The sequence below is a fragment of the Lepisosteus oculatus genome, chromosome 20, assembly GCF_040954835.1.
Source record: "Lepisosteus oculatus isolate fLepOcu1 chromosome 20, fLepOcu1.hap2, whole genome shotgun sequence".
Lineage (NCBI taxonomy): Eukaryota > Metazoa > Chordata > Actinopteri > Semionotiformes > Lepisosteidae > Lepisosteus > Lepisosteus oculatus.
The window spans coordinates 4,056,560-4,079,328 of record NC_090715.1 but is presented as its reverse complement, the minus strand read 5'-3'; the positions used below and the strand labels follow the sequence as shown (position 1 = coordinate 4,079,328).

General features: G+C 42.6%; 2 protein-coding genes across 5 annotated transcripts in view; one reads left to right on the top strand and one right to left on the bottom strand.

The window, feature by feature from the left end:
- Positions 1-15,849, bottom strand: part of mbtps1 (membrane-bound transcription factor peptidase, site 1) — a 23,171-nt gene extending 7,322 nt beyond the window's left edge. Inside the window, exons 1-12 of one of the 3 annotated variants that reach the window (XM_015368588.2) lie at positions 15,761-15,849; positions 15,289-15,502; positions 10,626-11,137; positions 7,838-8,095; positions 5,667-5,873; positions 4,805-4,915; positions 4,149-4,258; positions 3,672-3,788; positions 2,400-2,467; positions 2,033-2,135; positions 1,177-1,328; positions 57-218 (exon numbers count right to left, since the gene is read on the bottom strand). In XM_015368588.2, coding sequence (XP_015224074.2) covers positions 57-218; positions 1,177-1,328; positions 2,033-2,135; positions 2,400-2,467; positions 3,672-3,788; positions 4,149-4,258; positions 4,805-4,915; positions 5,667-5,873; positions 7,838-8,095; positions 10,626-10,794 — 1,457 coding nt within the window. In that variant the 5' untranslated portion in view covers positions 10,795-11,137; positions 15,289-15,502; positions 15,761-15,849. Of the gene's footprint in view, positions 1-56; positions 219-1,176; positions 1,329-2,032; positions 2,136-2,399; positions 2,468-3,671; positions 3,789-4,148; positions 4,259-4,804; positions 4,916-5,666; positions 5,874-7,837; positions 8,096-10,625; positions 11,138-11,786; positions 11,978-15,288; positions 15,503-15,760 lie in introns of those variants that run through there. The other 2 variants (XM_006641398.3, XM_069181190.1) reach the window with 2 other exon arrangements.
- Positions 15,826-22,721, top strand: dnaaf1 (dynein axonemal assembly factor 1). 2 transcript variants are annotated; one of them, XM_015368590.2, is made up of 12 exons: positions 15,826-15,924; positions 16,708-16,830; positions 17,037-17,157; positions 17,403-17,494; positions 17,778-17,999; positions 18,808-18,974; positions 19,402-19,523; positions 20,319-20,485; positions 20,601-20,855; positions 21,111-21,220; positions 21,439-21,507; positions 22,174-22,721. In XM_015368590.2, exons 2-12 carry the CDS (start codon positions 16,716-16,718, stop codon positions 22,486-22,488), a joined length of 1,755 nt encoding a protein of 584 aa, XP_015224076.2. In that variant the 5' UTR covers positions 15,826-15,924; positions 16,708-16,715; the 3' UTR covers positions 22,489-22,721. The 2 variants fall into 2 exon arrangements, with proteins under 2 accessions (XP_015224076.2, XP_015224077.2); XM_015368591.2 differs by lacking the exons at positions 15,826-15,924; positions 16,708-16,830; positions 17,403-17,494 and having other exon boundaries at positions 17,075-17,157.
- Positions 22,722-22,769: the final 48 nt, after the last annotated feature.

Sequence of the window (22,769 nt, the reverse complement as noted above, 5' to 3'; positions counted from 1 at the left end):
AGCAGTCAAGACGGCAACGCTGTGCGTCTCCCTGGGCCCGCGGGCGTCTGACTGACCTGGCCTGGGGCCGGTAACTGTTCAGTATCTGATACGCTCTCAGGAGGTCCAGCTTGCCATGGCCCTGCTCGAACATGTTGACTCCAGGCAGCCTGCGGGCCGAGGCAATGAGAGCCTGCTTCATGCTTGCAGGGTTCACCAGCTCCCGGTTCGGCACAGTGCTGGGGAGAGGAGGGAGAGCGTCAAAGACTCGGGCTGCTTGCTTGGTCACTAGGCTTTGCTTGCGAAGATGCTGCATCTTTCACTTCCTTCACCTCCTTATCTCTATAACTGCAGTTCCAGCAGCAAAGCTATCTTTCTATTGATAAAGAGCTTGAGCAAAAGCAAATACAAGCTGATTCAAACATCTCCCAGCAGGGGATACACAAATTAGTGTAAAAATGTAACCTGCATTTTACCAATCCTTTATCAGATTCCCACTTATCACTTGCATTGTAACCAAAAGAACATTACTGTAATCTATCAGATTTCCCTGCAATAGGTTTGAATCTGTTAGCTTTCTAGAGTGCACCATCATTACTCTTTAAATGCATTCTAACCCATTTGAGACACTTACCCACATTACCCATAGTTTTAACTTTGCTTTCTATCACAAAAACAGCAGCTACAGGTATTTGTAAATAAAGAGTTGTATGTGGCACAGAAGACAGCCGACCCCATTACTCATTCATGGTTGACGGTTTATGACTTAGAGTCCCTACCCTCTCAGAAAACATTTAACCATTTCTTGTGCTATCGCTTTGGAGCCCACAGTAACACTAGAGCAATGGCAGCACAGTTTAAAGATCCAACAGAGGTGTCAGAGCCATTGCAAAAATAAAATGTAAGAACTCTGGATAACAGGTTTTTCCGGTCAGTCTTCAACTTAAATGGTTCATATCAAACAGGCTCTCCTCAGGATCTGGAGACGGCTTCAGGCTCATCTACGCTGAAAATCCTGTCATTGCTCCAATGTGGCAGAGATGGCAAGATAAAGCCCATGGTTATCTTCCGACTGCCGCCTCCAGGCGGTCAATCCTTTTGTCGCCCCTCAGTGATGGAATCTGGAGATAAGAAGAAACCCCCACCGCCACAGCGCTCAGCGCTGCAGGCCCTCCCTGGCGCCTTCTCACACCTCACCTGGCCAGCAGAGTGACGGCTCCGGCGACCACCGGCGAGGCCACGCTGGTTCCCGACAGAGAGCGGCACCCTTCCTTCATCCCGGAGCCCCGGACGCCAGAGCCGTAGGTGACGATATCCGGCTTCACCCTGCCGTAGCCACCTGGAAGCTCCTGGACACCAAGAGCCCAGGCCAAGAACGAGCATCAGAGCCTCTTTCAAAGCCAGGTAAGGGCTTTGCCAATCATTTGTCTGGTTAATCCAGTTTCATTAGACAGCTGTTTAATAGGCTGATCACGTTTACGTCACACATTACCTTCAGTAATTATCAAGTCTTTATTGCATGTCTCATTTTTAAACAGTTTTTTTCTGCACACTCCAACTGGTTTTTATAAGTAACGCCGACTTTCAAAACATACGACTGCCTAATTAGAGTAAATTGAAGAACATTCTGGGTTTGATCAACTTTTAAATTAACAGATTTATCTCTGTAACTCATGGTAAAAACAACTTGGCAGCTCATATCAAAATCTAGTCTTATCAGTATGAAGGCTTCTTGCATAATACGGAGTAAAGCAACAAAACAATCATTAACTGAGGGATTGCATCCAGTGTGTATCTGTCCATTAGATCATCCTGCTGACAAAGAGTTTTGCAATAGATTGGAGAACGTCACTTTTTCTTCTGTGAAAGTTCCCATTACACTCTCACAAATAGAAACAGAATGTGCAACATCTCAGAATGTGCAATGGGATCACAAAGGCGCTGTTTTCTCTCAGCAGTTAGTCATACATTGTTTTATAGTGGAACTTTGTCTGCTCTGGGGAAACATGCATTCGAAGCTCATACCTGAAACTAATTTCGTAATTAGACTTACCCAGGTTGTCATACCCCTAGAGGAAAACCTTGCGATGTTGTCTTCAAAGTCAATTCCTCCTACTCCAATCACATCCATCTGGTCAGCAGGGTTATTGAGGGTGCTAAAAAATAAAAATATCCATCTTCAAAAGGCGTACCTCAGAGACGGCCTGGAGGATATGATTTTGCTTCCAGTGTAGTTAACAAGAGCTGAATTAAAGGATAAGTGATGGAACTAAAAAAAAATATTGTAGATACTTCAAACAAGCAAAAATGTGACAATCACTGTAAAGGAGGCTTGATCTGAAAGGGTCAAAGCACTGGCTGTTGTAATAATCAAGAGTGGTTTTCCAGGAAAGATATGCCAAACCTAAACATTTACTTACCCATACAGTGGCCCATCATTTCCAATAGCCGAGACCATGATCACACGGTTAGCAGTCAACTCCCACACCTGAACACCAAATTTTAAAAAAAGACATTTAAACACCTGCTGAAAGAAAATTACAAGAAGAAAACAAGCACACAGACAAAATATTATATCCGATGGCAATAGTTTCTGCTACTCTTGCTTGGGCTTGTACCTATTGATTTCACTTTGAGTAAGTGTGACAGCATTCCCTTTACAGATCCCTGGAAGAACATATCATAGGTGAAGTCCCTGTTCTTCTGTGTTCTTTAGGGTGTTAAGGGTCTGGAGCCCATCAAAAAGGTCAGGCTTTTTTCAGTCATACTTCTTGAACATGTCATTGACAACCCTGCCTTGCACCCTTTGCTTGCTGGGATAGGCTCCAGCTCCACCATACCCATGAACTGGAAAAAGGGGTTAGAAAATGAATGGATGGGTGGATGCTGTTCATAGCCTGTGTGGAGTCAGTATTTTCTCCCCATGTTCATGTGGGTTTTCTCTCATGTGCTCCGGTTTCATCTGAAGAAGTTTTATATATATATACACATCTTTCATATAACACCATGATTATCTCAAAATTATTGCAGTCATAAAACTTGTAACTTTATGCCTGTACTTTGTTTATCCGAGTAATTACTCAACTTCTCACAGTTGCGAGGTCACCAGTGCTTTGTGATTAAAACGCTTCTTTCGTTAACAATACGGCCTTGTGATTCTGACAATGCATAGACTGCAGGCAGCTACAACTGCAGTTGATAACAGAAAGGCAAGAAAGGAAAGTCCCACGCAGCCCCCTCTTCCATGCAGCTGGATGAACGAGAAAACAGGAAAAACTTGCTTCTGCTCGTGCTGCTGTACGACACTTTAACTTCAGCTGAAATAAAGGCCTGATGACCGTTTCACCTCTGTAGCCTGGACTCGGATTCTTCCCTATTCTCACCTATCTGCCTTCACCTCCCACAGTCCAGGGAGGTCAATTTGCTTCTGTGGGAAAACCTGCCCTGGGGCAAGTGTGTGTGCATGTTTGCGTGTGACCTGAGATGGACTGGGGTCCCCTTCAACGTGTACCCTGCTTTGCTCCCATTGTTTCCTGGGAAAGGCTCCAGCACCCCCTGAATTGGATAAAGGATTGGATTGGATGGATTGGATAAAGTGGTTAGAAAATGCATAATATACTCTGTATTATGACAGCGCAATGTGTTGGTAGAAAACGCCAGTCTCCATTACTGACAAACGACTGCAACCTTACCTTATCAACAAAAGGATGGTCCATGAAGTCTGGTCCTCCAATGCTAAGGTTTAAAACGTCTATCTTTTTCAAGATGGCATAATTAAAGGCATCCAGGAACCAAGAGGTGTACGAGACCTAAGGTCAGAACAATCACATTATGCAGCAAGCACATGAATAATGCATCAATAACTACTAAGATATTTAAGTAGCACAGGATAAAACTTTCAGCTTTTTAAAGGTAGGACACCTTGAAATAAGTGGTTTTCTTTTTATCGGTTCTACAAATTTGTAGGCCACAATATCAGGAAAAACAATTTTTCTGAAATGAGTTTCAGGATCAACTTATTTTGCAGCCATGAACAGACAGCATAATGTTTGCAGCGAGTGCGTTATCATTAAAAAAAAATCAGAATACTTCATTTTCATCTGCCCAGCTGCCACAATAAAGCATGTGGAGATCGGTTCAGGAGCCAGAGAGCATGACGGAGGTGGTACCTGATTGTTGGTGAACACTCGGAAGATGTGCAGCTCGGAGTCAGGAGCAAACCCCTGGCACTCTCTCATGCTTGCGATGACCCCTGCCACAAACGTGCCATGGCCCAGCCCTATAGAGAATAACAACAACCATAGTGGGCTCACACACAGCAATAAGGCAGAATAAGAAATTTTAAGATGAACATCCACAGAATGCAATTTTTACTGAGAAAGGCATTAAATAATGCAACATATGAGTGCTGGAACCAATCTCATTTGTATTACATCATGGATGCAGTGCATTGAGCAGTTTCCTCTACAGCATCAAACCTAAGCCTACAGGATGGCAGAAACAAGAGACTGCCTGTTTCAGGGGATCATTCTGACACAGACTATGCATTGTTTCCCACTCAGTGTCAGCCTGTGCTCAGTCATTAACTGGCATTTCGACCACAAGACACAGGGCAAGTGAACGTTCATCTCCATTAGTATTAATACAGTGCATTATTCCTCCAAGAGAGATTTCTGTATGCTAACAGGTTTAAGAGGACAGACAAGAGCCAAGTCAGAAAAGGTGCCAAAGAAATGTATTTTAATGAAAATGTCTCACTGCTAAACAAAATTACACCTTCATCAAATAAAGAACTCTCACATGAAGTACACAGAAATGAGTTTACCATCATCCAGGGTCTTCTCATTGGTCCAGTTGGTTCTCTCTTTCACATTTTTGAAGTGTGGGTGTTTCTCACTAAGCCCAGTATCAAACACTGCAACCTTCACCCCAGAGCCTGCAAACCAAAAGCAAAACCCGTTGCAGCTAACAAGGACAACCAGAGACCCAGAAGTACATCTTCAAAAAAAAATGTGCCTTTACAATGAGGCTTAAAAAACAGGAATCCAACTCTCAGGTGCTAGACAAACCCTCTAATAATACTTAACTAGAAATGGAATGTTCTTTAATTCCCCCACAGCAGTGTTTAGCTTTGTCGCCACAGGACTACTGCCATAACATTTTTTTGTACAGCAGCCAAAGTGAGCTTGGAGTCCCATGTGTTTAATGAGAGGTTGCAGAGTAGATGAGACCAGCTTGAAATAAACACTCCTTAGTCTGATTTCCATTTCTCCTTCCTGCACGGATAAAAGCCATGGGTTCTGAACAATGGGAACTAAAAAGAAGGGCACTTGAATATGAAAACACCTCTTTACACAAAGGGCTGTTGGAAGCCAAAACCTGGGCTGCTTCCAAGTAAAGGCTGGGGGAAAAATCCGCAAGTCAACTAGTTATAAAACTACCTTTCAGATGGCCTCCTTCAGTTTGTATTCTAATGTTCTTCACAACTGGACGATGATGATTTAGCACAGACCACGAAGCTTCAAAGGCCACGCCACGCGTGTCTACACATCTACAACACGAAACATTCCTGCTGTCGGCGGGCACAATCTCCACCGCTCGTAAAATCCCCTCACCGGGCTTGTACCCCCCCCCACGCCGGCGCGGGCAGACGCCCGCAAACGCCACACGCCCGGGGCCCTGCTTACCGGTGTGCCCCATCTGCCAGAGGATGTCGGCCTGCAGGATCTGCGCCACGTGGCGCGGGATGGCCCTCAGAAGGCGGCGGCTGGAGTGGCGGCCCGTGGCGTGCCAGAACCCCGAGCCCAGCGACAGGCTGGCGCGGCCCAGCGGCCGCGAGGACTGCCACTTCTGGGTCCAGCGGGTGTCGTTGCACGGGGCGGGCGGGTCAGCTGCTGGGAAGCAGAGAATCATGGGGAATCCTCTCGCCCGCACCCACAAAAAGACATCACTGAGATAAGAAAGAGAGGTACTGTCTTTCTGTTTAATGGGGCTGAAGGCGAGTCTAACCCTGGTCTCTTCAAAACGAAAATACTTGGAAGAAAGATCAAAAGCTGAAAAAGACTGGTGCTGCTTCACAAACGTCAGAATGGCACTTTATCTGATGGCTAAAGGGTTCTGGCAAGACCAAACATCAGCGAGCTTGAAATACAGCCTTTCTGGGAAAAAAAATAAAGGGCTTATCAATTTTTCTTCAAAGAACTTTAAATCCCAATTTAATCACTGAGCAAAGACTTATCTTTCAAACAAACTGAATGGTATATGAAAAGTAATCTTAAGGAACAGATCAAAAGACAACATTGTAGAGTAACACGTCTATTTGACAATTAATTAGCCCTAAATTGCCAAGGAGAAAACAGTTTTTGTACTTCAAAATACTGAAATACATTTAGCAAGCTAGCAAGCCACATTTCCATCCATTTTGAGAACTAAAAGATTACAGTGCCTGAAGTTTAATTTGCCCATTCTAATTAAATATGCCTTTAGTTTTAAGGCTAGCATTTAATGCATGAATGCTGCAAACAATGTGTTAACGACACACCGGGTCCAGAAGGAAAACAAAATAATGTAACATGCAAACTCAATAGAAACACAAGAGGTGTTTTGTATCGGGGCCTTCCCTAAGGGTATGGTGTTAAGGGGGTGGGAGAGGGGCTCATTTCATAGCCAACTGTTCACCCCTTAGAACTAAATTCTTATATTGTAGATAATTAAATAATTCACAAAAACTTTGTCACTGGCTAAAACATTGAGCCATGTGCTGAAACTGACCCTTTCTGAAGCCCCCAAAATCTTCTGGTGTAAATGTACCCCAGAACTGCAGACTGAGACCTTCAACGGCTCACTCCAGCCAAGCCATTCAAATCTACAACTAAGCACACGTCCCAACATGCATCTCCTCACTCCAACAGGGCAGGAGAGAAGGTTCTCAGCACTGCAGTTCATCAGAACCAAGCTGGCATGGCAGAAATTGCTTCAGACAAAAGAGAAGAATTACAACACCTAACTCCTTGATTTAAAGGATTCGCAAATCCTCCTGCGTTACACCTCCTCCTGAGCTTTCCTAATCCTCACCCTACACAGGATTGCAATATGTGTAACTGTCCCACACTGAGCACACAGACCTCGTTCCTAAAACAGACACGTTAATTAAAAGAACAGGGAATAGGCACTGGTCACCAGCATTAACCCCATAATTACACCATCACAGGCTTGAAAAGGAAAACTTACTGGAAAAAAAAAAGTGGGTGTGCCCTGAAACCAAATCCAAATCTTTGCAAAACAACAGAAAAAAAAAGTCTGGGTGTGTTCTCCGAAAAACACACGGGATTATTCTGCTCTTTTTCGGTGCAATTACAGAGGAAGAAAAAGAGACCTCCCCCACCCCCACAGAGTCTTGTACTGTGGTCTCACTTTCATGCGCTCCTCCACAACGAAATTCATAGGCAAAACAGACCTCAAAATGTGCATTCAAATAAATCACCACCCATAAATAAAACAAAGTAAAAAAAGCACACTCCCGACAGCCCCCCCCCCTACATTGAGATATTGTAATTACTATTCAGCCAAAAATTGTGGTTGTTCTTTAAATTGCCACTGTAAATGAGAACAGACTGTCGGCAGTCTTGCTTTACAACAGGAAGTTATTGATTTAATGCACTGCTAAGGAAGCAGGACATGCACTGCCTCAACACAGCTCTGCTCCCACAATGAATGAATGAAACTAACCAGAGCATATACCCGCCTTTGCCATTTTTTGCAATCTGTTGCCGGACACCCTTGAACTCCCAAGGGCCAGCTCGACGGTCAGCAACAAAGACGAAAGGTTGACGAGAGAGAGTGGAGGGGGGTCACTCACAGTGGGTGAACTTGAGGCTGCGGAACACCTTGCGCTGGGGGGTGACTCGCTTGATGTAGGGGTGGTCCTGAAGCGTGAGCACCCCGTCCTGGGCGGATTGCCGGATCTGCACCACCTCGAAATCGCTCGGGAAGTCGCTGGCCGGGTTGTCCCGCAGCACGATCCGCCAGCCCACGGCCTTCGAGCCCTTCAGCGCGCTCGAGATGAACTGGCTCCTGGCTTTGGCAGTGAAGTACCCATTGAAGGCCACTATGTATTCTAAGACAACGCAGAGAATAACATTTACTCTTCGTACCGCTTGCAAAATTGCAGCAAATCCATTCAAAAGATTCTCTAGCAGGACAAAAATAAACTGCACTGGACTACAGACCACCAGTGTGGGGTCAGGCGTTCTAAGAAGCAGAAAAGGGACTTCCCACTAAAGACTGGGAACAACCCATGTGAGAACTGTATGAGGTGAAACAAACTGTTCATTCAGGACCCAGTTTTCCTAAACACACCCTTCTTGAAAGCTAAGGATGAATGCATACCTCTCAGACCTGATATACTGGACCTTTTACATTTTCAAAAAGGGTACAACTTAACATACGGGTTATGCTGTTAAAAGATGGCACAAAAACATCACAGCAAAACAAAGGTTCTGTACAAGGAATTGCCAGCACATCTCCCTGGAGACCTCAAACTTGTTTCTACTGGTTTTTGTTCCAGCAGAGCTTCAGATTTAACAGGTCCAGTTTAATTTGGGGAATTTACTAACCAGACACTATGAATTGATACCTGAAGAAGGCTCCACAGCTGACACGTTGTTTCCTTTCTATTGTTTCAGCATGAAATAAATCTTTACTTGTTCCTTTGCAGCCTACGCATGCTGATGCGGCTACCTACTTGAACTAACTCATTGATGAATTGATGTATCTCCTGAAAATGACAATTTACAAATGAATAAGTAACTTACAAACCACAAGTTGTATGACCAGAGATTAATGAAGAAGGCAGAATTAACCAAATATTTCATTAAGTACCAGAGGTCAGGTGGCAGGCACTAGGGTCACCTGGACAAGATGGGGAACTAACTGTATTCAGCCTTGGTACTCCCATTCCATTACTGTACTTTGAAACTCCCAATAAATTACAGAACCAATCCTTAATTGCTCAAGTAAAATGCAAAATATCACTTTAACAATAAAGAAGTAGCTGGAGTAAATGACTCGCAACGAAAGCACCAAGGCTGACCACCCCTGACCTGTACTGTATCTGCCCAGCTCTCTCAAAGGGTTCACAATGAACCATTCGGTGAAGCACAAAGCCCGTATTCACAGCAAACAATCAGGCAGACATTCCAGCTATAAATATCATGTTTTCTTCTGGCACAGACAAAATTGACAGCTACTGTAGCTAGGACTGTGGCCCTTTAAGGAAAAGGCGGTGCGATTCCAGCACTCTGGGACGCCAGCCAGTGAATCCTGCCTCTTGCAGTGACCTGAACCCGATACAGGACTGCAGCTCCAGAGAAGGCTCCGAGCTCCAGTCCCAGATCAACACCACTGACTTACTGTACAAATGCCAGGGGTGTGCAGTGAGCACAGCCAGGACTGAAAAGAAATGCTTTTGTGTTGGGGTTCCAGAGGTTTGCTTTGCAGATCTATCCTTGCTGAGTTTAGTGCAGAAAAATACAGATGTTTTTATTTCCCGGAAGGTTTGACAAGAGCACCAACTTGGAATTAGCCGTCACAATTCAGAAACCGTTAATTTGAGTTCTACCTGAGGACACTCCTTGGGTTTTAGTTTGCAAAGTGGCTCAGCTGCTGAGACACAGAATGTATTTGTTCCTAAATAAAAGGCATTTTAAAATAAAAACAAATTTCAAGAACAGGGCCATAAATATCATTATCTCCTCCTATAATGGAGTAAAGCTGACTATACAGATTAAAGTCCACACATACCATATTGCTTGACTCACTCCACTATCTGGTAGGCAAACAGTCAACTTGTTTATCCTTAGCAGATGTATAAGTGTATGGTTAAAAATAGCAGATTATTGGAGTTTTGCACATTATATGGTGACATTATCAGGTGCTGTTTTTGGTAACAGTTCTCAAGTCCCACAGCACATTGTGTGTATTTTAGGAACTTTAAAAACCCAGAAACAGTGATGGTAGACAGATCATTGCCGTTACAAAGTGGATCAACATTTTCACTTTAACTCAACATATCACCATGCATGTAATCCCCAAAACAAGAAGAAATGATATTCACATGTTAGTTCAACAGTTTTGGTGAATACCTTCACAAATGAGATTAAACACTGGTTAGAATACCATTTATCACATTCTGCACCATATATGTTAACTGTGAGTTTAACTGTTTTGTGTCTTATCCAAAAATCCAAAATATCCAAAAAATGGCCAAATTCACACAAAAAAACCCTACAGATTTTGTATGATTTATATTCATCACAAAAAATAGGAAAAACTAAGATAAGATGGGTTGGACAAAGCAGTCGTATGCGTTACCACCTGGGAAGCAACGTTTTTGGACACCATTTAGCTACGGATATTCCACATTTCATTGTGAGAAAACAATTCGAACCTTCACTAATGAGATTCAATGAAGTTTAAAAAATGGTTAAACGCACATCAGCTCATGGTGCAGCAAGAACATGACAATCACTGCAGTAACTCAATTCACATCTCCTCCAGGTCGCTTTTAATGGCACGGTGCCCCAGCAGCTTGGTGAAATGTTCAAAAAGTGCAACACCACAGAGCTCCCATCTCAAGCTCAACCTACCGTGTTCCACCACCGTGGAGGAGAACTCCACTTTGAGGGTGAGGTGGGAGCAGTTGGGGCACAGGAGCCCTTCAAGTGAGGTCGCAGCGCTCCCTGGCCACATCCCCAGGGGCCTCCTGCCACACAGCAGGACCAACAGCACCGAAAGCCAGACAGCGGTGAGCTTCATGGTCCCCAAGGCGTTTCACACCGCGCTATGTATTCCCAAAAGGCCCTGTGCAGGCCTCAGTTCATCCCTCCCATAAGGGAGCTACGCACCGCACTTAAGCGCAATCCAAAAGAAAAGATAAATAACAGAACGATGGGAACAGGTCAAGTGTTTGTTGCATGGTCCATGCTAAAGAGGCCTAGTTGAAAGGCTCAGTTCTTTTCTCATTTCTTTCTGCGTTTCTTCTCCATCTTGGAGGGCGCGGCGTGCCGTTCAGTCCTGCAGCTCTGCGTGCATCAGGGATTCCATTTCCAAACAGGGGAGAAAAGGATGACTCATTGAACTGGCCGCTCTCCTCCCACACCTGAAACCATAGGGATGACAAGTTTAATATGCAGCAGCTCTGCCGTAACACGATGCATGAGGTAAAACAATCTTTTGGGCCTTTTGTTTCTCGGGCAGTATCGAAAATATCGGACAAAAAGAATTTGTCATCGTCTGTAACAGTATGGGGGTAAAGCTTGCAGAAAACCATTGACGTAAATTAAACTAAATAAGGGCTTTCTGAACGATCAAAGAAAGGAAGCCCCAATCGATTGTTTTAAAAAAATGGGTGAAGGAGAGAAAGTTGTTTAAAGTCTGTTCCACTGCTCGAGATGCAAGCAAAGCTCAGCCGCCGTCTTCAGAACATTCACTATTATTACACGCCTGCAGCACAGCACACAATTAAAAAAAAAGTACAAGACAAATCTAGGCCAGATCTTTTCCTGTTTGGAAGCACTTTAAAGGCAACACGCCATACCCTGAGCCTTTTTCATTTCCATCCCTTTGCAAGCTTACAGAACAGATTTTATCACACACAGGACAGTGAGACCGAATGATCCCCAAATATATTTTTTGCATTTCACCACAGGCTCCAGGCGTCGACAAGGCTCCATATACTGTATACAAGCAGACATCTCTCTTTATAAGGCTGAGTTTGAACAGTGGTCTCTGCCTGAGGACGTCCTCACCTGAGCCCCAACCCACGCAGAAGGAGGTTTGCTACTCAGGGCTAGCACAGTGCTGGATTGGAGGCTGACTCTTCTGTAGAGGGCTGCTCTGCTCTTCAACCATTAATGGATTTTGTGTTCAAGATGTGACATGCAGCCCAGATGGACACCGGCAGTGCCTCAAAACTGCAAGGATCCCTGATGAATGAAATGTCCTCAAGTCTAATGTGAGATACAGTTGTAACATGAGTGGGGGTCTGGTCACTTATGTCAACATTACACTGCCATGAGAACTTTTCAGAGTGCAGATAACACCATAATACAGACATTAGCTCACCACCTGGGGGAGATAAAAGTCCTGTACCCAGGCATTTGGTCTACTATACAAATAGCGCATACAGCCCTATGAGAATGACCAGGATCTACCCTTAACCTGCAGGCATTTCAGCTGCTTTTAACAAGATTTTACACAGCCGGACTGCCCACTGCAAAAAAGAAAGATGATGCACTGACACAGACAGCATGGTTTTCTACTGATGGGACACTGTGGGTGGTCCTTTTGAGCACATATGCACTGTATATGGGACCTAATTACAATGCCAGCATGGAAGGGAGCAAAACATTTACAGGGTGCAGAATTTCACACCTCAACAGAATGCGCATTTCATGTGGTTTATTTGTTTCAATGCAAAAAGCTTAACATTATTAATCAATCCTCTACCAAAAAGTAGAGCTTTCGGAGGAAGAAATTCAAGAAGGCAACATACTATGATACAAATACACCTTTTATTCCACATTTTTATTCCAAGATAATAAAGCATGACAGAACAAAAGCTGCAGGGTAAACTATACTCACCTCACACTCTATCACGAGTTCTTTTTTCTCTGTGAAATATCCCAAGGTACCAAATCAAAGCTCATCTGAGTAAAGGTGGGATTGAGGTAAAAACAAAAGCAAACAGAACAGGCCAAGGACTGGATTACTAATTCGCCACATTCACGTAACAGGAGGAACAGGATCAAGGATACGCTACAGCTGTGTGAAAGAGCTGCAGACACACCTTCCTGCAGAAAGCAAGACAAACAGCACAAAACTGTTTCACGCTTCAATTTTCAAAAGCATTTTTGGTGTGATGCTTGTTTTTATGCATACAAGGCAAAGCGACTTCGTTAATAATATTTGTCAAGATAAGAATTTGCTTTATCTTTTGATGATCCAGCTCTGGAATTTGACAGTCATTATCTGGGTGTTAATAACAGCATTATAGAAACCGCTATACACATTAACTAATCGGTTAAAGATATCTGTTCTTACCTTATCTTAAAAACTCATTCCCTTTACTGATGGGGTTAAATACAAAACAGAATAATCCAGTACAGCAAGGATATCTTCACATCCTTAACCCCAGCAGAAGGTTTTGGGGTTTTTTTTTGCCTGGAAGAGGCAAGTTCAAATACAAACTCTGCTTCTTCCACTGCTGAAACAATCTGCACTTCTTAAGACTTAACAATTAGTTCATGTTTTCCGACTCTTGATTGACTTAATATTCTTGCAGGCAGTAGTGTGACGCAGTGTTCAGGTTTCTGGACTTGTAACTGGAAAAACTGTAGGCTCAGATCCCAAGTGAAGAGCCCTGTGATTCACTATTATTACACGCCTGCAGCACAGCACACAATTAAAAAAAAAGTACAAGACAAATCTAGGCCAGATCTTTTCCTGTGAGCCAGGTATTTCCCCAATCATACCTTCTGTGCTGTTGACGGCAATGAAGCTGATGGCTTCAAAATCGGTCCCTGGATGGAAGTTGAAAACTACTCTTTTAGACCCCATGTTGTCATTTGAAAAGCACAACAAGTAGAGGGATCCTTGCAACTTCTTCCACCTCATATTTTAAGACCCTTGCTCCAACTATCCAATATAGAAATACTGAACTTGCCTTTATTGCCTCAAAACTAGAATATTGTGATTGATTGATAAATTGATTTAATGGTATATTTTTAAAGGTACTAAATGAACTTTTAAACAGGCTTCAGTATGTCATCTGTGGATCACATGCCAACTAAAAGCATTCTGCATGCACACATAACTCATATCTTTCGCAAACTGCACTGTTCAAAGCGAAACTTGAAGTGGTCTTTAAGGTTCTCCTGACCACCTCTAAGGCACTGAATGGACTGACACCACATTACTTTAGGGGTTTAAACTTTACAATATGTGCCTATTCAGGCCTTCTTAATCGTCTGAAGATCGGGCTCTACACGATTAGAGATGAGCTTTCGCCAATAGAGCACAATGTCCGTGGAGCCACTAATCTTTCAAACGCGCTTAAAGACCCCCTTTCACCACAGCGTTAGCGATATAATTTCGTATATAAAAACACATCGTATCGTGTAATTTAACCATGGTGTTACTGGGTCAACAGACCGCGCTTCTCCCTCCCAGTCTCTGGCTGTACCACTTGCGTGCAACCGCAGGGCACCGAATTTCTCAAAAGGCGCTCCAAACAGCTCAAATTATAATCACCCGCTTCTCCATTTAAAGCACTGACGCGCAGCATTAAACGAGCGGCAGATATCACACCACGGCTTCGGAACTTGCAGATAAAAAGCACAAAGACCGACCCACTGCAGAACAAACTCTGGGTGCCCAGATCTCACACTGTAATTAAGAGGCAACTGCTGCACACGTACAACATCTGGTCCCGTCGCCTGAAAACCAGTGGGGGACCACAGCAAAGCTCATCTGAAAAGCGAAGGCCCGGAATTTCTTTTTAAAATCACTGCATTCGGCAACCTCCCCATGCTGCAGTTTTCATTAGGCTCCTAAAATAGATGAACAAGCCAGCCGAACAGCCTACTTTCCCCCCATCAGCCTGTTGCAATCCAGACAAGCCCAAGGCTACAACTCCGTGTTTATGGAGGCCTGCATACGGCTACCCAAATTTCTCTATGCATTTCCATATTAAGTGCAAATCGGTTTCATCCTCCGTTAGCTTATTGATGTAACAAACCGAGAAGAGCCCGATTCCCAGGACACCAACGCACGGAGTACAAAGTTGTGTACGTCCACCGCTCGTCACAGGTCATGACTGAGGATGCTGTTTATACTCGAGAAGTGGAGCATTTTAAAGCAAACACTGGGCTCCCTGGGCCTCTGTTTTTTTTTCTTTAAACAGTAAACACCGAAAAACAAAGTGTGCTGCCATGCAAATTCAAGTTAAGCAAATCTCTTGAGATGTGGCCCCGCAGACGACGCTACCCCACCACAGCAACGCACACGACCTGGAAATGGGCAGGCAGGGACACTCATTCTTGCGGCGTTAAAGACAAGTCGTTTTACAATAGAGTGACTTGTAAAGAGCTAAAGGGCTTGTGCTTAACAGGCAGACGTCCTCCTTCGAGTCCCGGCCAGCTGCAGAACCTACAGGCCTCGGTGTTTACCCCAGACCCCCGTCTCAGCGGTCTAACTCTCTCCAGCGGCAATCGCACCACGATCGCTAAAAAACACGCGAAGTAAACTCACTTCCTTAATTCATCGTCGCGGCTCCTCGTCACTGCTGCTTCGGAAAAACACGACACCCAGATTCAGTCGCTCTTCTCTTAGCCGTGTGTTGTTCAGAGTGTATTGCCCCAGACACCAAACTTCACCATCTCTCCCAACTGACGTTTTTTCTCAACGCCGTCACGGTGCACAGCTGCTTCCAGTGGCTGTCTGGGAGAAATTGAGCCCGCCCATTCTGAGGGGCAAGGGGGGGAAAAAACGGTGATTGACAACCATACAGAGCAATCATTGGGAAGAATTTAAAATCGACGTTGATGTTAACCAATGAAAAGAGAGACGTCTGAAAGCCCGCCCATCATTTCTCAATTTCCACCAACCAAACAGTGTGATTCGGCAAAGCTCCCATTCCCCTTATTCCCTCACCAATCAGAGTCGGAGAAGAGCCGGTAAAAAAACACTAGGACACTAGCCAATCACCAGAGCTAAAACTTACAGGGGGGCGACACGAAGAAGATAGGCAGGTGTGTTGTCCAATCAGAATGGCAACTTCGTTCCTATGGTAACCACTGCGAAGCGTCTTATCCGTGTTGGGGGCAGTTATTGATTGTGGTCACCAAAAATAAAAAACTTTTTAAAAAAGAAAAACACAGAAGTAAGGTAAGTGCTGTGACTCTTATTTGGAGAAAAGATTAAATTGATAGAAGCTAGAAAAAATTGGAAAAGGTGTCTCAGATTACTTACACTGTATACGCGTCTTCAGTTTTTAACACGGTATTTGGCTGAATAGTTGTAGTGTTTCGGCCTGGCAGGGAAACAATTGACAGACAAATAAGCCACATTATTCTAGTTACTGAAGTTGCCATAAAATATAATTTGAACTGTAGTGATTTACGCATGAAAAGCGCTGTGTCTTAAATTGCTACATTTTCAATGTCCGTTTGTAGTATTCACGTACTGTAGTAATGCTTCACACCAATACATCATTTACTACTGTGATTAAGCTGTTTGCTGGGACCTAAAGTCGTTTTTGACTAGGAAATCGTGTGGCAGTCGGCTTTTTCAGACGCATTGTGTAGTTTTAAGCTAGTTTTCAATCTTGTTTACATTGCTGCCATTGAGTTTACAGTTTCTGTCTCTTATCGCTTTTGCCTTCGGTTGGAAATCGTCTTCAGATGATGCGTCATGTCATGTTCAGGGCCAGATTTCCAGGACGTCAATTTACCTATCAGTATGTTTTTTGGATTGAGGGAGGAAACCCACACAAACAAGGAGAGAACATACAAACCCCATGCAGACAGCACCCCAGGAATTGAACCCAGGGCCCCAGCGCTGTGCGGCAACAGTGCTGACCACTGCGTCACCCTGCCGCCCCACTGTCATGTCAATTCATGTTAATGTTCAATAAAATAAAGATGATGATTAGTACTGTATGTCTCAAAGGACCAAACATGCACCCAGAGCAACCGGACTCTGCCGAGCGTGAAGCCACACTTGATAACCAGTCACTGCGAGCTGGGGATGCAGACGATCTGCAGACAGGCATGTTAGCGACCGTCAGACCAGGTAAAAGAGCACAAACCACTCGCATGAGCTGCCTAACCCCGATTGCTTCAGTGCGGAGCTGAACCGAAAACACTCCTAGGCTGATGATTAAGACATGGGCAAATCGTCCTGCCTTCTGAGAAAAGCTAATATTCTCACAAGCTGTTGCAGAGTAGCAACCGATCACAACCCATACAAAAAAAACAAACACTTTTACTCACCTGCAGACGCCTGTTCAGCTCACGGAGACGCCAGCAGTGCGGAAAGTGCAGCCAAGAGCGCCGAGGATGTGCACAACAACAACCCCCCGACAGGAGAGCAGAAGGGAGGAAAGGACGGTGGGCCGAGGTGACTGCAGATGTCCTGTCTGACATTTCAAATCGTATCCTACGTCCTAAAGAAAACACGCGATTGATGCGGAGGAGTAATACCTGCTGGACTGTAGATTAATGCTTAATGCTGGTCTGGGGGGTGAAAACCACTTACTGAACATACAAAACGAAAATGAAGAAAAAAAAAAACAGCTCCCATAAAAGCTTTACAGCCATTTAAAAAATAATAGTAATTGTTTTGTTTTATTATTATTGTTCCAGAATAACAAAGCAATTTCTGAGAAACCACTGCAAGCAACACAAACTGTACCTGACTCCTTACCTGAATGACACTCTGTACCTGCACTATAAAGGTAGACTCGGGGGTTCTTTTTGCTAAAGGTGGGAAGACGTTTATTCCTACCTATATTCCACTTGTTCTGGGAATAAAAATCACTTTAAGACCTGACAAAGCACAACTGTATTCTATTCCGTTGAGCTTTTTATGCTTCAGATCTGTACAGTAATTCTTAATATCTACAAGAAACGTAACTTACCAGTAACTTCATGTTTTGGTGTATTCCAGGTGTTATCTTCCTCAAAACTGCGAATTAAGGTTTCTGTCTGAAATGCAATTCTTGGTGTTCTTGTGTCCAGGTTTTGCAGTGATTGAAAACCTAGAGGAGTACACTGGTTTGAAGTGCCTGTGGCTGGAGTGCAATGGCCTGCAGAAAATTGAGAACCTGGAAGCACAGACTGAGATGCGATGCCTCTTCTTGCAGCAGAACCTGATTCGCAAACTGGAAAACCTGGAGCACCTTGAAAAACTCAACTCCCTCAATGTCTGCAACAACTACATTGAGACTATAGAAAATATCTGTAGGTGTCAGCTTTGTTGTCTTTATGCCATTTTGATGAGAAAAGAATCCTTGAAGATGCACGTACATCCACACAATTCTGGCTTAGATATCAGACACTGTGCCACATGGAACAAGTAAAGGTTCATTCCATGCTGAAAAGAAAAGAAAGGAAACACAACGTTTTGGCTGTGAAGCCTTCTTCGGGTGTCACATTGTGTTTCCTTTCTTCTCTTTTCAGTATGGAATAAACCTTTATTTGTTGCTTTGCAGCCTGCGCATGCTGACGCAGCTACAGTACCTACTTGAACTAGTGTGTCACAAGTGCCACAGCAATGTTTATCACAAACAAGAAGATTAATCAAATGTTTGTAGTTAAACAAAAAGCATTATGATGCTATATCTGATGCTTTATCCCTCCAACCACATGGATCGTTGGCTGTCTTTAGCTAGAGCAGGGCCTGGTGACTTCGGTTTTCTAGCCCAGCCTGAGTAGTCAATTCAACAATTAATCTAATTATTGTCTAAGACATACTGTATAAAGGTTTTTTATTCAAGTGTTTTACATTAGTTTATTGACAAACATACACTTCAGTAACAGTAGAGCCACCTATAAAATACTTTTAAGCCTGGTTGGAAACTTTCAAAATTATAATTAAATAATAAGCTGTGTAACTGAGTGTTTGGGTGAAACACTCAGTCTCCAGGAAATAACTCTGACACCCCCGTGAGTCCATCGGTCTTTTAAAATGTGTTTTTGATCATGCACCTTTTTGATGTACAGTATCATGATATGTTACGACTTATGTCTCTGTTTTTTAATTTCACAGCTTGCCTTTCTGAGTTGAATACTCTCCAGATGTCACACAATCACTTGGAGACGGTGCAGGATATCGAGCACTTGATGGAATGCCCAAGCATCAGTGTTCTTGATCTGTCTCACAACAAACTGAATGATCCAGACATAATTCATGTTTTGGAGATTATGCCTGACTTGGTGAGCTAAAAGCACATTAAACTGTTTTTAATCTCTTGAAAGTCTAGTAAAGGTAAAATGGTATGCAGAAAGAATATGAGCAATCCTATCTTGATATTATAAGTAGTAATTTTCTAGAAGGCAGGATTATAACCAAAGAATTTGTGTTATCAATAGCTACTTTCTATGCAGTCAAAATGTGTTTAATGTAATCTATCATATTAAATCCCAGTAATTTGTGATTCTAGAGTATAAGAAATGTATAATGATGTATGCAAATCATGCTATAATAAACTTATTTAAGCAGTGCCTATACTGAATTTGAATTGTTTAATGGAAAATTTCCGAACTATACTAAACCTATTCTGAAAAACATGATACAGATTGTTAAGAAAATATAGGCTTCTCTTAGCAGTAGGTAATTGTTGTTTTTGTTTTCTATGTTTAGCGTGTGTTAAATCTAATGGGTAATGAAGTAACCAAGAAGATACCCAACTACAGGAAAACATTAATTGTACGCTTGAAGCAGCTTACATACTTGGATGACAGGCCAGTGTTTCCAAAAGACAGGTAAAGACAGGTGTTGCTCTTACTCCTGTTGAATTAAATTTAAGTAAATGAATGAATACTAATGGAATTCAAAAAAGCTTTTCGTGCATATAAAAATAAACAGCCCTCCCATAATGAAATCAGCTCTGCCAATGTTTAGAAATTTTGCATTTTTCTACTTTTTAATTTCTATGGTAATCTTCTACTGAAATAAAAACTATGTAATCCAACGGTTTTATCTGATAGATCTGTAGTATAGAAAGTATCATTTTAGCTCTATGGATGTGTAGACAGGAGCACACTTTGTATAGACAAACAACACCTGAAATGAATCACTTGAACTTGATTGGTAAATGTGGTATATTAGCCACTAAACCAATTTAGTGTTCAACAGCTCATGCATAGTTTACCTGGAGCTTTTAAAGATTGTGGTCAGCGTGAGTTACAGATTGCTAAATCATAAAGCTGGCTTCTTCTAACCAAAACTTAACTCTACTAATAAGAGTCATAGCTGAGTACACCCTTGAATACATTTTTAATGCTAAGAATATGCATATTACAAACTCCAGATTGTATCTAGGACTGCAATGCAGTTTGCTCTCAATGCAACACATTGTCACTTAGCCCACTTAGCAAAACAAAACAAAACTGTTTTGTAATTAAAAAAATAATTTGCTGAGCAAGAAAATGTACACAAAATTAAGGATCTTATAAATTCTTTGAAAATACCGTATTAGACACTTCAGTTTAATACAGTACAGCATACAGTAGCTCCAGGGTAAATAATCATGTATGTACTGTATGTGTCTGATCAAGAGCCTGCGCTGAAGCATGGGCAGCAGGAGGCTGGGAGGCAGAGAAGGAGGAGAGACAGAAGTGGGAGACGAGAGAGAGAAGGAAGATCCAGGACAGCATCGATGCCCTGGCTGCCATCAGGGAGAGAGCCAGAGAAAAACAGAAGCTCAAGGAAATGGAGGAAAGAGGTTTGGTGTTTTAGAATGTTCTTTAGGACCCTAGAATCATAATTCTGTAGAGATGTAGTTTTAATTTAGTATAAGAAGAACTGTTCATAATGGAGATTATGTCATGTTGGCATAGGAGACAGTGTGCCTCAGATATCCAATGATGAGAGTCAGCAGGACACTGCTGGTGAGTCTAAGGGTCCTGCTGTTCAAGAGAAAATCGAGACATTTGTGGATCAAAGCATGCAAGCCCATGAAGAGTTCCTGAATGAAACTGCTGAAAGAGATCAACAAGGCAGGCGGGGACAGACAGAGACTGACAGCGAGGATCCAAAGCTGAACAAGCCTGTGGAAGAAAACAAGCAGGCTAATTCAGCGCATTCAGCAGCAGGTAACACAAAACACATGATAAATATTCAGTATTATTTTCAAGCATATTCTTTCACTGCACATGCTGTTATAAATCACTTTGTGTGACAATAACGGTGCCGTAGGTTGCTGACCCATGTTCTCTTGAACTTTGAAAAGGGCACAGAACATGCAACCCCTTAAGTGGTTAATAACTTATTTCTTACTATTGCAAATGTAGCAACTGACTTTACAAACACTTAGTAATTCTACTAATTCTTTATCCTTATTGTTTCAGAAAAAACAGGAGGTCAAATGGCTACTCAGGGTGCCTTAATAACAGAGGTTGAAGACACAGACACGTTAGAAACTATTAAGCTGGATAATCAACAAAAGATCTGTATTGATGTAAGTATCTGATTAATTTCCAGATCCTGTTCAAATGTATATAAAGATTACTTAATGTAACTTTTGGTAAATTCAATTAATCTTATTAACGGACATTTCTGGCCCTTCTTTTATTTTCTTTTGGTTAACTTAGTTTAAGAGGTTTTTGCATTCTCTTTTGTGATAAAAGTAAATCACAGCATAATGTTGCTTGTTTCTTCTTTGCTGTTTTGTTGAAGGATCTTCCGGATTTGGAAGAAGTAGACATTGATGAAGTAAACAACACTGTAGACATTTTCAGTTCTCAGGTAATTGTTTTTTCTTGACTTGTAACTTTATTCTGCCAGTTTAATTATGCTAAATCTGTTTACCTGTTTTATCTGGAGAAGGTACTGTATTTGCTTTTGAAATAGGAATACATTTGAAAACACTGCATCATGTTTTCATCATGCAGCAAATTATATGAAGTTTTAGGGGGTGTTGGCTACAGTCACAAAAAATACAAGAATTGGGTTGTTGTGTTCTGTGTGATCTCTTGAAAACAATGGGTGCTAAGCAAACCCTTGAAACTATTGTCAGGGCTGGATTTTGGTGTTCATAGGCCCTAGGCACCTTCACTCTGAAATGTGCAAAAAGAGGGGTCAACGCCAATTGAATGACATCGATTGACATGATGCACTTTAAACTATTCTAATGCTAAACCATGTGATTTATGGAGCAAGTCAAGCGGCCATCACTTCAATACTTCTAGTTTCTAGAACAGCCGCTGGATAGCGTACGATTATTGATTTGGAGCACTTAGAGTCAATCGCAAGCATGTTGTTTCAGCCCGTTTTTCATTAGTCACTAGTGTTTCCCACCTTTGCAGGCCCTAAAACTTTCGAAGGCCCTAGGCACTGACTATAGTCTTTAGTGTCTTTTTACCTATAAACTATAAATATTATTTGTATAGTAAGCAATTTTAATCATTTTAGCCTGTCTACCGGCCGAAAATCGAGATCATCTCTGCAGATAGTGACAACAGCGAGTCTGAGCTGGAGGGGGTGGAGGAACAGTCATCTGGGAATACCTGGACAGCAGAGATTTCAACACGGCCCGAGCAACAAGAAGCATCAGAGCTTTTCATTAGGGTTTGCAGGCATGAGCCTCTTACAGCCAAGCAGGTAGAGTCCACTGGGCTTATTACTGAACAACGAGTGGCAGAAGCACAAAAAACACCAGAACTACTGACCAGAGTATGTAACAATGCTGATAAGTCAACCAGACCTCTAATAGAGGAGTTAGATTAGGGCCAAGACACTACCAAAATTTACAGGTAACATTAAACCTTACTGGTGTTGGCATTTTGTTGTAATCTGGCATTACTTTAGACATATGTTATCATTACAACCTTTTAGCTTAGTGGCAGAGCACCGGCATTCAGTTTATGCATTGTAAAGACTGTTGTAATATTTTCTTGCAATTAACTTTTATAAGTGTATTTTTTTCTTCTCTCTGGAATAAAGACTTGGTCTAAACTGCAGCCCAACGAGTATTTCAGTATCCTATGTTTTTTATCTGGAAGGACAAT